Source organism: Phocoena sinus, chromosome 9, assembly GCF_008692025.1.
Source record: "Phocoena sinus isolate mPhoSin1 chromosome 9, mPhoSin1.pri, whole genome shotgun sequence".
Taxonomy (NCBI): Eukaryota; Metazoa; Chordata; class Mammalia; order Artiodactyla; family Phocoenidae; genus Phocoena; species Phocoena sinus.
The window spans coordinates 19,776,141-19,788,983 of NC_045771.1; the positions used below are offsets into that span (position 1 = coordinate 19,776,141).

Genomic DNA, 12,843 nt, shown 5'->3' on the forward strand with positions numbered 1-12,843 from the left:
CAACAGTAATAAGACAGCCCAACTATTTTACTTATCCACATAAGTGACCTGATCAATCATACATGGTATTTTATTTGCACATTTAATCTCGAAAAAATTCCAAGTGGACTTGACTGATATAAAGAAGTTTGGAGCATCAAAGAAGAGTCAGATCTATCTGTCAGCTCATATTATCCTCAAGGACAGAGATTCTACCAACAAGAATCCATAAATGAAAGAAATGCCAAGATGGGAAATGTAAACAGTTCCGTGTTCTCAAGCTTTAAAAGGTAACAAAGCATGAATGTGAACATCTTCATCTGCCTTGGCCCCCACTAAAATCTCTTCTCAGTATAGCAGCTAGAGTGGCCCTTTTAACATGTTAGACACATCGTGCCGTTCTTGTGCTCAAAACTTACAATGATTTCCACACACCCAGAGTTAAAATCAAAGTCCTTACAGCGATCAAGACCCCACGTGACCTGACCCACTCTGCCACACCTCACCCACCAGCACTCTCGTCTCCCTCTGCCACTCTCCCCACTTCTCACTGCGCTCCAGCTCCAACCTTGCTGCTCCCCCAAATTCCAATCATGTTCTTGCTTGAGGATCTTTCTGTACCTGCTATTCCTTCTTCCTGGGGTGCTTTTGCGGACTCTCCCTCACCTTCTTCTAGTGTTGGCTTGAATATAACCTCAGTGAAGCCTTCCCTGACCACTCTGTTCAAAACAGCAACTCCCTATTCTCCTTCCTTGCTTTTTTTTAAAGTTTTATTTTAAGCACAGCATTTCTTACCATCTGTTATACCCTCTTACTAATTGATAGCCTGCCTTTCTTGACTAGAATGTAAACTCCACGAGGACAGGAATTTTTGTCTGTTTTACTCACTTCTATACCCCAGGACCTAGACCACTGCTCAGCACAAAACAAACACTTAATATAGAGACTAAATCAATGTTGCTAAATATCATCTATTTGTTTTCCTGTGTCTTCCCACTAGCATGTAAGCCCCATGAGGACAGGGACTGGTATTTTCCACTACATGGAAATCTAAAACATATTTCAGTATCAAAACCACCACCAGCACATAACTGGCACTCAACAAATATTTATTGAGTGAATCCTCGTTCCATTCTTTTGGCAGAGAGCAGAAAGAAAATGTCAACTCAGATTCACACATTCTCAACATCTTGCTTGGCTCTGAAATAATGTAAACCAATGATTACTGAATCATCCCCATTTTTACTTTAAAAATATACATACCTTTATGCTGTATACAATCTAAAGTGCAATTAAAAACCAAAACTGACAGGCAAAGATTAGTGAGGAAACATCAGTGTTTCCTTGGTGATAAGAAACAGACTTTCACAGTACAAAACTGTCAAATTATACAATAAAAACAAATTCCCTTTCATTTTTCCCCAAAATTGTCTTCTCCCATGTATCAACTATCAAAGGCTTTCTTGAAAAGACATTTAGCCCTTTATTTTTCTCTTGCCAATATTGAGGCTAGTTCATAATACTGATTTATGTGACATTTACTTTCTTGACAACTGTCTGATATAATAAAAAAAATTTTTCTGTTGTTTCCTTTTGCTCAGAACTCCAGCATACTTGAAAATGAGGAGGACAGTGAAAAGACTGGCTACTAAAACAAATGTGAAATCATCAAGATGAGACTCTCCTTTTCAGTACCAGCAAACACTCTTCGTTTGGGCAAAGATACTATTGACTCAGAGTGATAGGGAGTCAAGGCAGAGACCACAGCAGTGCCTCCCTTGAGATTAGGACAAAGTCCTTCCAGTCAAGCACACTCATTAGAAAACACCAAGAGGTCCTTCACGCTTACTGTGATTACCCGAGGCAAAGCCAGAAGGTCAGCAGCTTTACAGATTCACTTTCTGACCCCTCTTGACCTTAGTATATTGGGTCAAAATGGACTACAGTTCACTTTAAATCTAGAGCTACTGATCTATAGCTTTACCTAGTTTCACCGATAAATCCACAGGAGGAACTCACCACTTGTAAAGGCTAAGAATTATAGAATTCCTTTTGAAAATGCCCAGTTAATTTTAAAATGTAAAGCGGTCACCACATTGCTTGAAAAAAGGTTAAGAACCTACTGATTGTGGAACTGTACTCTTCAAGGCTGAAACTCACATATAACAGCATTCTTAGGAGAATCATTTAGGTACCTACTACCAAATCATAAGGTCTAGAAGGCAGGGAAGAAAACATGTGAGGAGACCACAGGCACAGCCACCACTGGGCAGGGACATCCAGAGAATTCCCAAACCAATCAAATGGCACAGGGCAGCGCACTTCAAATGGTCTATGCAGCCCTCTGGCCACAGAGGTGCTTGAAGGTCAGCTGTTGAGCACTAAGGAGGGGAGCCAGCATGAGGCTCTGCATCTCTCAGCCCGATAGCAAACAAGAGGCAACTGGTATGTTGGGGTTCTGCAAAATATCTCATGTACAAAGAAATGGGGGGCTACTGCTTAAAAGATGTCTGAAAGCCAGCATCAAGGACCTCAGAGCAGGGAGACCAGAGTTCAAATCCTAAATTTGCTGAGTGGGGAACAGACATAATCTGCCTGGCAAGGAATCAGTGCTCAGTAAGTGGGACCAATTGTTATTTATCAGAGAGCAGTAATACAAGGTATTAAAGGAGTGACCCTCAAAATACATAGCCAAGAACCACATAACTATGATGTGACAGTATATAACCTTTATTTGATCAGTTCATCCCTGGGCCAAATATAAAAAATACCCCTTATGAACCCACTTTATCCTTTAAGAACTAAAGATGTGGCACCCAGGAACCAGAAGTTTTTCAAAGACCAACCACAGAAGGAAGTGGGGAGGGAGGGAGGGAAGAAAGGAAAGAAGAAAGGAACCAATTTCTGCCTTGCAAACCAGAAATAGAGACACAGATGTAGAGAACAAATGTATGGACACCAAGGTGGGAAAGCGGGGTGGGTGGGTAGTGGTGGGATGAATTGGGAGATTGGGATTGACATATATACACCCATATGTATAAAATAGATAACTAATAAGAACCTGCTGTATAGCACAAGGAACTCCACTTCGCTGTACAGTAGAAACTAAAACAACATTGTAAAACAACTATACCCCAATAAAAAAAAAAAAGAAGAAAGGAACCAAGAAGAGGGAAGAAGGAGAGGAAGAGAGAAGGGAGAAAGAAAAAGAATGAAAGAAAAACAGCTCCAAAATATGAAAGACAATTACGAAATAAAAATTAATGCATGCTTGTCACTACTAAAGAATATTCAAGAACTTCAGTATTCATAAGTATTTACATTTAAATAATTTGTGAGTTAGATTTTCTTCTCAAAAACCACCAAGAATGTACAATGACTGCAGAGAAATCACAACCAACTTCAAATGGGGTGACATACTCAAAACCAAAAATTTTTTTAATTTTCAACTGCTACAGCAATACAATGTGTGACATGAGCACAATAAATACATTTAATACATTATAACGAGAGCCTCTAACAATACAAGGCCCTAGAGTCTTAAAACAGCTCCCCTTTTAGGCTTCCTCAAGTTGAGGCCATCTCCTCTGTGCCATTTCACACTGCAATGAAAAGTAATGGCAGAGGGACTTCCCTGGTAGAGCAGCGGTTAAGAATCCACCTGCCAACACAGGGGACGTGGGTTCTATCCCTGGTCCGGGAAGATCCCACATGCCACAGAGCAACTAAGCCTCTGTGCCAAAACTACTGAACCGGCACTCTAGACCCCACGAGCCACAACTACTGAGCCCGTGTGCCACAATTACTGAGCCCACACACCTAGTCCGTGCTCCGCAACAAGAAAAGCCACCGCAATGAGAAGCCCGCGCACCACCACAAAGAGTAGGCCCCACTGACTGCAACTAGAGAAAGCCTGCACACAGCAAGGAAGACCCGACGCAGCCTAAATAAATAAATAAATAAATTTATTTTTAAGAAAAGAAAAGTAATGGCAGAAGCCAAGGATCAGACTTAAGGGAGAAAAGAAGCAAGTCCAGATGCCCTCTGTGATCCTCTGCATCCTGGCTTTCCAGAAACCTGCAAAACTCCTGCAAAGCATCAGTATGAATCACTCGTTAAGGCTGTTCCCACTAGCAGGGCACCTCCAAGCTAGAACACCTGGACTAACGGTAGATGCAACAATCACGAGATATTAGAAGGATGGAGGCTTACCTGCTTTATTTTGTTTCGGGAGCTGGTGATGCGCTCTGTGATGCTCTGGTACGTGCGAATGGCTGTCGTCAATTCTGTGTAGTGCTGCACAATCAGCTCATCCAGGTCACGATCACACTTCTCATAGGCTTCTTCAAGACGCCCCTTCTCACTTTCTCTGTCTTCAACATCGTCACTGGTAGACAGGGTCCTGGTACAGACAGAAGATATCAAGCTGAGGCAAACTTAAAACCCAAAAGTAGACGAAGGGTGAGTTAGTCGATGAGAGCACATTCACCTCACTAACTAGGAAATGAAACAAGTTACTAAGAGAAAATATGAAACCGCCTGCACAGTAAAATCCAGCAGCCTAGCTAAATGGATTTATTGGTTGCCAATCCAAGGAGTCTTTCTCTTCACTTTTCCCCTTGGCATAATCAGGTAACAGGCAGCATGAGCTCTGCAAGAACCTGGGTAGGCCTTGATTTGTTGGAGTGAATTCAAGTACTTGCATTCCCCTTACCAGTGACAAGTCTGGCCAATGAGACCGAAGGACTTCTAGGAGTAGTTTTCTTTTTCTTTTTATAAAATGATATTTTATTTATTTATTTTATTTATTTATTTTTGGCTACTTTGGGTCTTTGTTGCAGCAAACAAGCTTTCTCTAGTTGCAGCAAGCGGGGGCTACTCTTCGTTGCACAGTATGGGCTCTAGGCATGCAGGCTCAGTAGTTGTGGCTGACGGGCTCAGTAGTTGTGGCTCGCGGGCTCTATCTAGAGCGCAGGCTCAGTAGTTGTGGCATACAGGCCCAGGTGCTCCACGGCATGTGGGATCTTCCCGGAGCAGGGCTCGAACCTGTGTTCCCTGCATTGGCAGGCGATTCTTAACCACTGTGCCACCAGGGAAGCCCCTAGGAGTAGTTTTCTTGCAAGAAGGTTAACAGGAAGCAGGTCCCTTTTCCCAATACCGGGTACTGTTATACAAAACTAAGATAATCATACATTAGCCATACTATAATCCTGGAAGGGGAAGCCAAGAGAAATGCCAAGCTACTGCCATTACATCATTGGGCCACTAAAGCAGCCAACCCACAGCTGCCTTACCGAGGGACTCCCTGTTAGGGGAGATAATAAATATCCATTGTTTAAGTCACTTTCGCTTGGTCTTCTTTTATATATAGCCCAAAGCATACTTACTATAAAATTGCTTCTACACTGAGGAACCGCCTTCCAAATAGTTCATTCAAATGACATGAATTTAGTACAGAGCCCCCCAGCGGCCTGGAAATAAGGTCACAGTCATTCTAAAACCCACTACAACAGACAGCAATATCAGCTATACTACAAGGCAGTTCCTGCATTTACTATTCTTCCAACAGCACTAACAAGATTGATACGAATCAACAATAAGCAGGGAATGAGATAGATACACTTATTAAAAATCTTTCAATAACTTAGTTTGATACACGAGCCACAGATCTTGTTTCCTCTTTTATCCTTCTTGGATAATTTTTTTTTTAATTTAGTGTTATAATCAATAACAAAGAAACCTTTTTCTCTTATCTGTTGGCTGCGGTAATTTAGTTTCATTAAACTCCCTCAGATTTGTCAGCTATACATTCAGCATGCTTTATTTCATTTATCTTTTTTAATTTAGGGAGGGGGTAGTTTAGGCTCTCAATGATGGATGCAATCAACTATAAGTCCATCATTAGAACTGCTTTCAGAGATGGTCTGTCAGCGAATCAGTCACATATCCCCTTCCAGATTTTTGCAAGCAAAACACTGTACAACAGCCTTCTCCAAAATGTCATTTAGAGTGAAAGATCTTAATTCAAGAGTCACATAATATATAAAATTTATCTTCCAATTTAGAGAGCGATTCAGCAGGCCAGTCTCTGACTTCAATCTAACCTCAAAAAAGAAGTTTGCAAGTGTGTTAGGGATGTCAAGAGATGGGGCCCAGCATGAAATGGGGAGCAGGAGGGATAGAAATGGAAGGAAGGAAAAGGCGAAGTCTGTGAGGGCTACAGGATATGCTCCAGGCAACACACTGGAAACCCCAAGACTTGAAGGAAGGCCTTTACCATGCCAGATCCTGTGTCCTCCTCTGTCAACTGGTAAGCCTACACCACACTACCTCCAAGCTTACTTTCAGGTAGAAAATACCACACAAGCATTTGACTAATAAAGTAAGTCAGAGTAGAGAACTTAGGGGGAATTTGGTTTCAAAGAGAGAGCTACCAATATACTACTTGCAGTATTTGGCTACACGGTGGCTAAGTATATCATCCTGTTGTTTCTGTGATATATAACTTTGCTCTTTAAATCTGAAACCTTCCAGGCTGTTAATCTAAAGTAAAGCACAGTCCGAAAATGCCTTCAATTTATCAAGTGTCCCAAAGGGAAGAGTTCCCAGATATTGAACTATTATTTCCCCCCTTTCACAGCAAATGGCCACAGACTTTTCAAAGCTACACTGGATCAGTCTGCCATCTTTATGACGCTTTGCATGATTTCCTCCCCACCACCGTTTGTGGAAGGAAACATGCCAAGCATTTCACATTCTTTACATTAACTAGAATTACCATCAAGGAAGATGTCAGGCTGAGAGAGAGGACACCTTCTCGGGCATCAGTGGTCACTGTAACACATTACCATGGCCTTAGAAATTACTTAGAAAACAGAAAGGGTTACTAAAATGAAGATGAGAAAGATGGGCCTATAGGGGGTTTTAGCTCCTATTTTCACTTTCAGAGAAAATATTTATGTAAGGAAATAGCCTGTGCCATGTTTGCCCCACATTTGAAATTCATCCTCTTGATGTAAACTGGGCTGAATGACATTTTGCCTTTAGTCAAATATACTTACATAGGAGAACTCTGAGAGGACAAAACCATTAAAGTTTTTTTTTTTTAATTAGAGAAAAGGAAGGCCGTAAAAATAGCCACTAATATCTAGAGGCTGCACATTTTATAGAAAGTATGTTTAATCCTCAGAACAGCCCACTGGAGCGGGTCCTGTGGTTATCCTCCCTCTCCCTTTTTTTTTTTTAATAAATTTATTTATTTATTATTTATTTTTGGCTGTGTTGGGTTCTCGTTGCTGCACGCGGCTTTCTCTAGTTGTGGCGAGAAGGGGCTACTCTTCGTTGCAGTGTGCAGCTTCTCATTGCCGTGGCTTCTCTTGCTGCAGAGCATGGGCTCTAGGCACTCGGGCGCGGGCTCAGTAGTTGTGGCACTTGGGCTCAGTAGTTGTGGCTCGAGGGCTCTAGAGCTCAGGCTCAGTAGTTGTGGCGCACGGGCTTAGTTGCTCCATAGCATGTGGGATCTTCCCAGATCAGGGCTCGAACCCGTGTCCCCTGTATTGGCAGGCGGATTCTTAAGCACTGCACCACCAGGAAAGTCCCCTCCCTCTCCCTTTTTATAGGAGAGGCATGAGATTTGACCTCCCACTTCACTCCTCCATACTGTCAAGAAATGCAAAGTCTGAGATTTTATCCTACTGAGAAGGAGCTAACAAGTTAGCCTGCCGCAGTTTCACAGATGCTGGGGGAAATCACAAAACTCCCGGGTGGGTCAGAAGCTCAGGACTTTACTAGTCATAGCACAGCAAGTAACACGAGCTTCAGCATATTTGTAGCAGGCCCCCTGCCCCCAAGTCCCATGGGCATTGGAAGGATGGGCCCAAATGGATGCCTACACATGCTGAGTTGCTGGAGAGGAACCCTGAGCTTAAACATGCCTACTTAAAGGCAGTAAACATGCCTGCCCTTTGCTCTGGAAAGGTTATCTCTATTTTCCAAACATGTCAAACAAACATCCTTGACAGTCTAAAACAAAGGGCACCCGTACTTTGCTCACAAGAACTTCAGAAACACAAACTTCCCAAGGAGAATCATCTCCCAACAAAAATGAAACCTAATTCATTGGGTTCCTCCGGGGACTGCATGGTGTCAAGCAATAGTAGACCATAAACAAAGATTCATTTCCAACCTGTTTTCTTTTCTGCAAAGTGAGACCAGAAATACAATGCGCCCCACAATAAATATTTGCACAATGAATGAATGATAGACCATAAAAGCAGACTAACTCTAGGGAGCAAGTTCCCACACATGCTACCAAAACGCAACAAAATTCAGTGTAGGATTATCCTACTTTAAGCAAGTCACTTGACCTGAACTGAGAGCAGGGTAGAAGAGAACGTTTGTCGTCTAGCTCACCCCGCCAGCCAGGTCAGGAACTTCTCCTCGGCCTTCTAAGCCTCTGTGCAAGGGAAACCTCACTGGCCCACAAAGCCATTCACTGCAATTTTGAACTGCTCTACTTGTTACAAGGTCTTTCATCAACATAAAGCAAAATCAGCCTCTTTGGAATTTCTCCTAGTTCCACCTTTTTCAGCAACATAAAATAAGTCTATTTCCTCTTTCATAAAGTCTCTCTTTAAATGGTAAAGGACTCAATAGTTTTTGTCTCACCTTCAGCACCTCCAATTTCTTCATCTGGTTCTTCCACAACATGGCAGCCCACCAGCCTTGTTACTTTCTTCTGAAGTTCCCTTGAAAATGGGTAACACTCACATAGGACTTACTACATTAATCTAAGTGGTTTATATATAATAATTTATTCCAGACAACACCTGTGGAGTAGGTACCATTGTCCCCCCTCTTCTTACAAATGAAGGCTGAGTTGTGCGTTTGAAGCACAGAACTTTTAAGTAGCAGAGCCAGGCCTCAAACCTGGAGAGTCTGGTTCTTAAAAGGTTCCCTATCCTGCCTCAAGATGTGGTACTCAGAACTGACACAACATACTTCTAACACGGTGTGACCATCCAAACAGAAAGAGGTTTTATATCCCATAATATAGGCACTCTATTTCTAATCATGTAACCTAAAACTACACAGCATTTTTCTGGTAAATGTTGAGTCCAAAAATGATCCAAGATCCTTTGACTGTAAGTACAGACAATCTAGCTCTCACTCACCCTCTACTTGGGAGATTTTAAAGCTAAACGCACAAATTTACATGCATTCCTGTGTCCCACATTTTGGGAAAAGAAGGTCAAAAGTGAGGCACAGGATATAAATTACTGAGTGTCTATTATACACCAAACAATGCATTAGTTATTTTGTACACATAATTTAAGGTGACTCTCAAAATGGTCTGGTGAGATAGTATCACCACCTTTTTACAGATCAAGAATCAAAGGAACAGAGAGAGAAAGTTGCACACAGCTAACATCAAAAATGAAATTAAAGCTAAGTATACTTGACGCCAAAACCCATGCCCTTTCCACTATACATGCTGTGAAACCTCCTTTCCTGCCTTCAGCTCCTGAGCTGCAGGACTGCAGCCTAATCAAGCTACAGCCCACATGTCAAGAGAGGAGTGAACAGCTAGAAATGTCAACAGAGCACTTGGCAGCTTTTTCAGTAGTAACAGTCTTGAATCTGGACAAGAAGGTTTAAAAAGCATGAGCTAAAAGAAGACATGGAGCAGAGGAGAAACTATTTGAAGTTGCCATCCCAAGATGCCTTCAAGTTACTGAATCATTCTTTAGAGCTTTTTCCATTCCTATCTCAAAATCATTATGCTTTACAAACTACTGCCAAGTTCATGGATGAACATAAATGCGTAGATTCCAGTTAAGCTGGACACAGACGTCTCTGGATCACTAAGAATTTTTCACTAAGACAGCTCTGGCATTTGCATGATGAATTACATCACTAACCATGACTAATTAATCCCAGGAAGGAATTTATTTACCCAGTGGACTAAAAGGACCACGGTACCCATGCTAAGCTATTGTTAAGAACACCTCATAGGAACACCTACGTTAAATGGTTCTAGTGAATTTACAACCACCAGCTCCAAGAAAGCCCTATAAACAAGCATAAAAACCCAGGGGAAATACCTGCAGGTCTCAAATGAAATTTGTCAGTTTCCTTTTTGATACCAGCTTCTGTATTTCAGTGTAGCTGGTCAAGTGTTTTGAAAGGAAAATAACTAGTCACTGTTAACTGGCTCCTTCTATGGAACAATTTTGCTTTCACTTTGGACTTAATAGAGTAATGGAGTCCAGACAGGAGAAAGTACACACAGGTCGATATTACTCTTTAAAAAAGACAAAAGCAAGATCAAATAAAAGAAAAAGCACACCTATGAAAACAGGGTTAGTCACCCAAAGGTAACCTATCACTCAAGAGAAACAATAACCTCCAGTCAAAGGCAGAATACGATGAAAAAAACAAATCTAGAATGCTACCATTAGGAATACAGCAGAAGTGTCTTGCTTCTGACCAAATAATGTCAAACATGAGGCGTCCGCAACTTTCAAGCTCTTTGACCTTGGGCAAGTCACTTAACATGTCTGGGCCTGTTTCTTTCCTTGTCAAACAGACAAGGTAAGAGAACCTGCCTCACCAGGTTATCGTGAGGATTGGAGAAGTGTGTGAATGTGCTCTGTAAAATATAAGGTGCCCTCAGTGCGTGGGCTGACACGTTATGAGGAACAAAATCAATCATTTGTGAACCACAACATTGTTAGCCCAAATCCCCTAAAGCCTCCCGCAGTGGAAAATTCCTGAGGATATTTATGAACTGAGATCAGACCTTTTCTCTATATTCTTATGGTGCCTGGTACATTAAGAGCTTTAGATAAAGCTAAATAATGAGCAGCAGCAAGATGCAGGACCTGAAGAGGTCATGGAAGGTAGTCACCTGCCTTAAGGAACAACTGCAACTAGACTATCTCACACAAATAAATGTCAGTTCAAAAATCTATAGGAGAGGACAATCAATAGCTACATTGACCCTATTTAGTCCATTTAGTCATTGAACAAATAGTTATGACACATCTACAACTTAGCAGGCATAGCTGTAAGTGGCTAGAGACACAGCTGTGAATATAAACCAATCCCTCCCTCATGAAGCTCACACCCTGGTCTAGTGGGGGAAGCAGGCATACAACACGTGGAGGCCGGGAGAGTGAGGGAGCAGCTATGGAAAAATGAAGGCAGGGTAGGGGGAAGGGAAGCTCTTTTACACAAGAAGGCCAGGAATGGTTTCTCAGATCAAGATGCCATTTGAGCTTGCGGTGCAGAGTCTAGTTCGCCTTAGGCCCTCTCCCCACCGCGGGGGTAGGAAGGGCAGGTGACTGGCTGCCCCACCGTAAAGGGCGGTGCGTGCTGAGGCCTGGAGCGGTCCTCACCTGGCCTTGGGTGCGGGGCCAAGCGCGGGCGGAGAGCCCCGGTTTGGCGCCGCCGGGCCTACAGTCCCCTACAGTCCCCAGAGGCTCGCCGAGTGCCTCTGCGGAGCCGCGCGACGCGCAGAACTAGACACGTGAGAGGTCGGCGGAAGATGGCGGAAGAGTAGACGTGGAGATCGCCTTCCTCCTCACGGATACACCAGAAATACATCTACACGTGGAACAACTCCTACAGAACACCTACTGACGGCTGGCAGAAGACCTCAGAGCTCCCAAAAGGCAAGAAACTCCCCACGTAACCTGGGTAGGGCAAAAGAAAAAGAAAAAACAGAGACAAAAGAATAAGGACGGCACCTGCACCAGTGGGAGGGAGCTGTGAAGGAGGAAAAGTTTCCACACACTAGGAAGCCCCTCCGCGGGTGGAGACTGCGGGAGGCGGAGGGGGGAGCTTCGGACCGCGGAGTGGTGCACAGTGACGGGTGTGGCGGGCAAAGCGGGGAGATTCCTGCACAGACGATCGGCTGCCGACCGGCACTCACCAACCCGAGAGGCTTGTCTGCTCACCCGCCGGGGCGGGAGGGGCTGGCGAGCTGAGGCTCAGGGTTTCGGTTTTGGACGGAGTGCAGGGAGAGGACTGGGGTTGGCGGCTTGAGCATAGCCTGAAGGGGTTGGGGCGCCACGACTAGCCGGGAGGGAGTTCGGGGAAAAGCCTGCACTGGCCGAAGAGGCAAGAGACTTTTTCTTCCCTCTTTGTTTCCTGGTGCGCGAGGAGAGGGGTTTAAGAGCGCTGCTTAAAGGATCGCCAGAGAAGGGCGCGAGCCGCGGCTAAAAGCGCGAACCCCAGAGACGGGCGCGAGCCGCGGCTGAGGGCGCGAGCCCCCGAGACGGGCGCGAGCCGCGGCGGGAAGCGCGAGCCCCAGAGACGGGCGCGAGCCGCGGCTGAAACCGCGGACCCCAGAGACGGGCGGGAGACGCTGGGGCTGCTGCTGCCCGCCACCAGTGGGGCTGTGTGCGAGCACAGGTCACTCTCCGCGCCCTCTTCCGCGGAGCCTGTGCAGGCCGCCACTGCCGGGTTCCTGGATCCGGGGACAGCTTCCCCGGAGTACGCACGGCGGGTCTCAGGCTGGTGCAGCGTCACGCCAGCCTCTGCCGCAGCGTCACGCCGCTCTCTGCCGCCGCAGGCCCACCCCGCACGCAGTGCCCCTCCTTCCCCCATCCCCCAACCCCCGGCCTGAGTGAGCCGGAGCTCCCGAATCAGCGGCTCCTTTAACCCCGTCCTGTCTGAGCAAAAAAACAGACGCCCTCCAGCGATCTGTGCGCAGGGGCAGGGCCGGGTACAAAGCTGAGCTCCTGTGAGCTGTGAGAGCAGGGAGGAGAGGGGGAGGTCTCTCCCGGCAGCCGCGGAGGCGGCGGATTGAAGCTCCACAATCAACTTGATGTGCCCTGCATTGTGGAATACCTGAATAGA

At 44.8% G+C, this 12,843-nt stretch overlaps 1 protein-coding gene across 2 annotated transcripts in view; it reads right to left on the minus strand.

Moving 5' to 3' along the window:
• The window catches only part of EXOC4 (exocyst complex component 4), an 856,192-nt gene that overhangs the window by 822,608 nt on the left and 20,741 nt on the right, over window positions 1–12,843 (minus strand). For both annotated transcript variants that reach the window (XR_004351419.1, XM_032642974.1), the window contains exon 2: window positions 4,192–4,381. Coding sequence is in view for 1 of the 2 variants with exons in the window: in XM_032642974.1 (XP_032498865.1) it covers window positions 4,192–4,381 (190 nt within the window). In the remaining variant the exon portion in view is untranslated. The remainder of the gene's footprint in view (window positions 1–4,191; window positions 4,382–12,843) is intronic.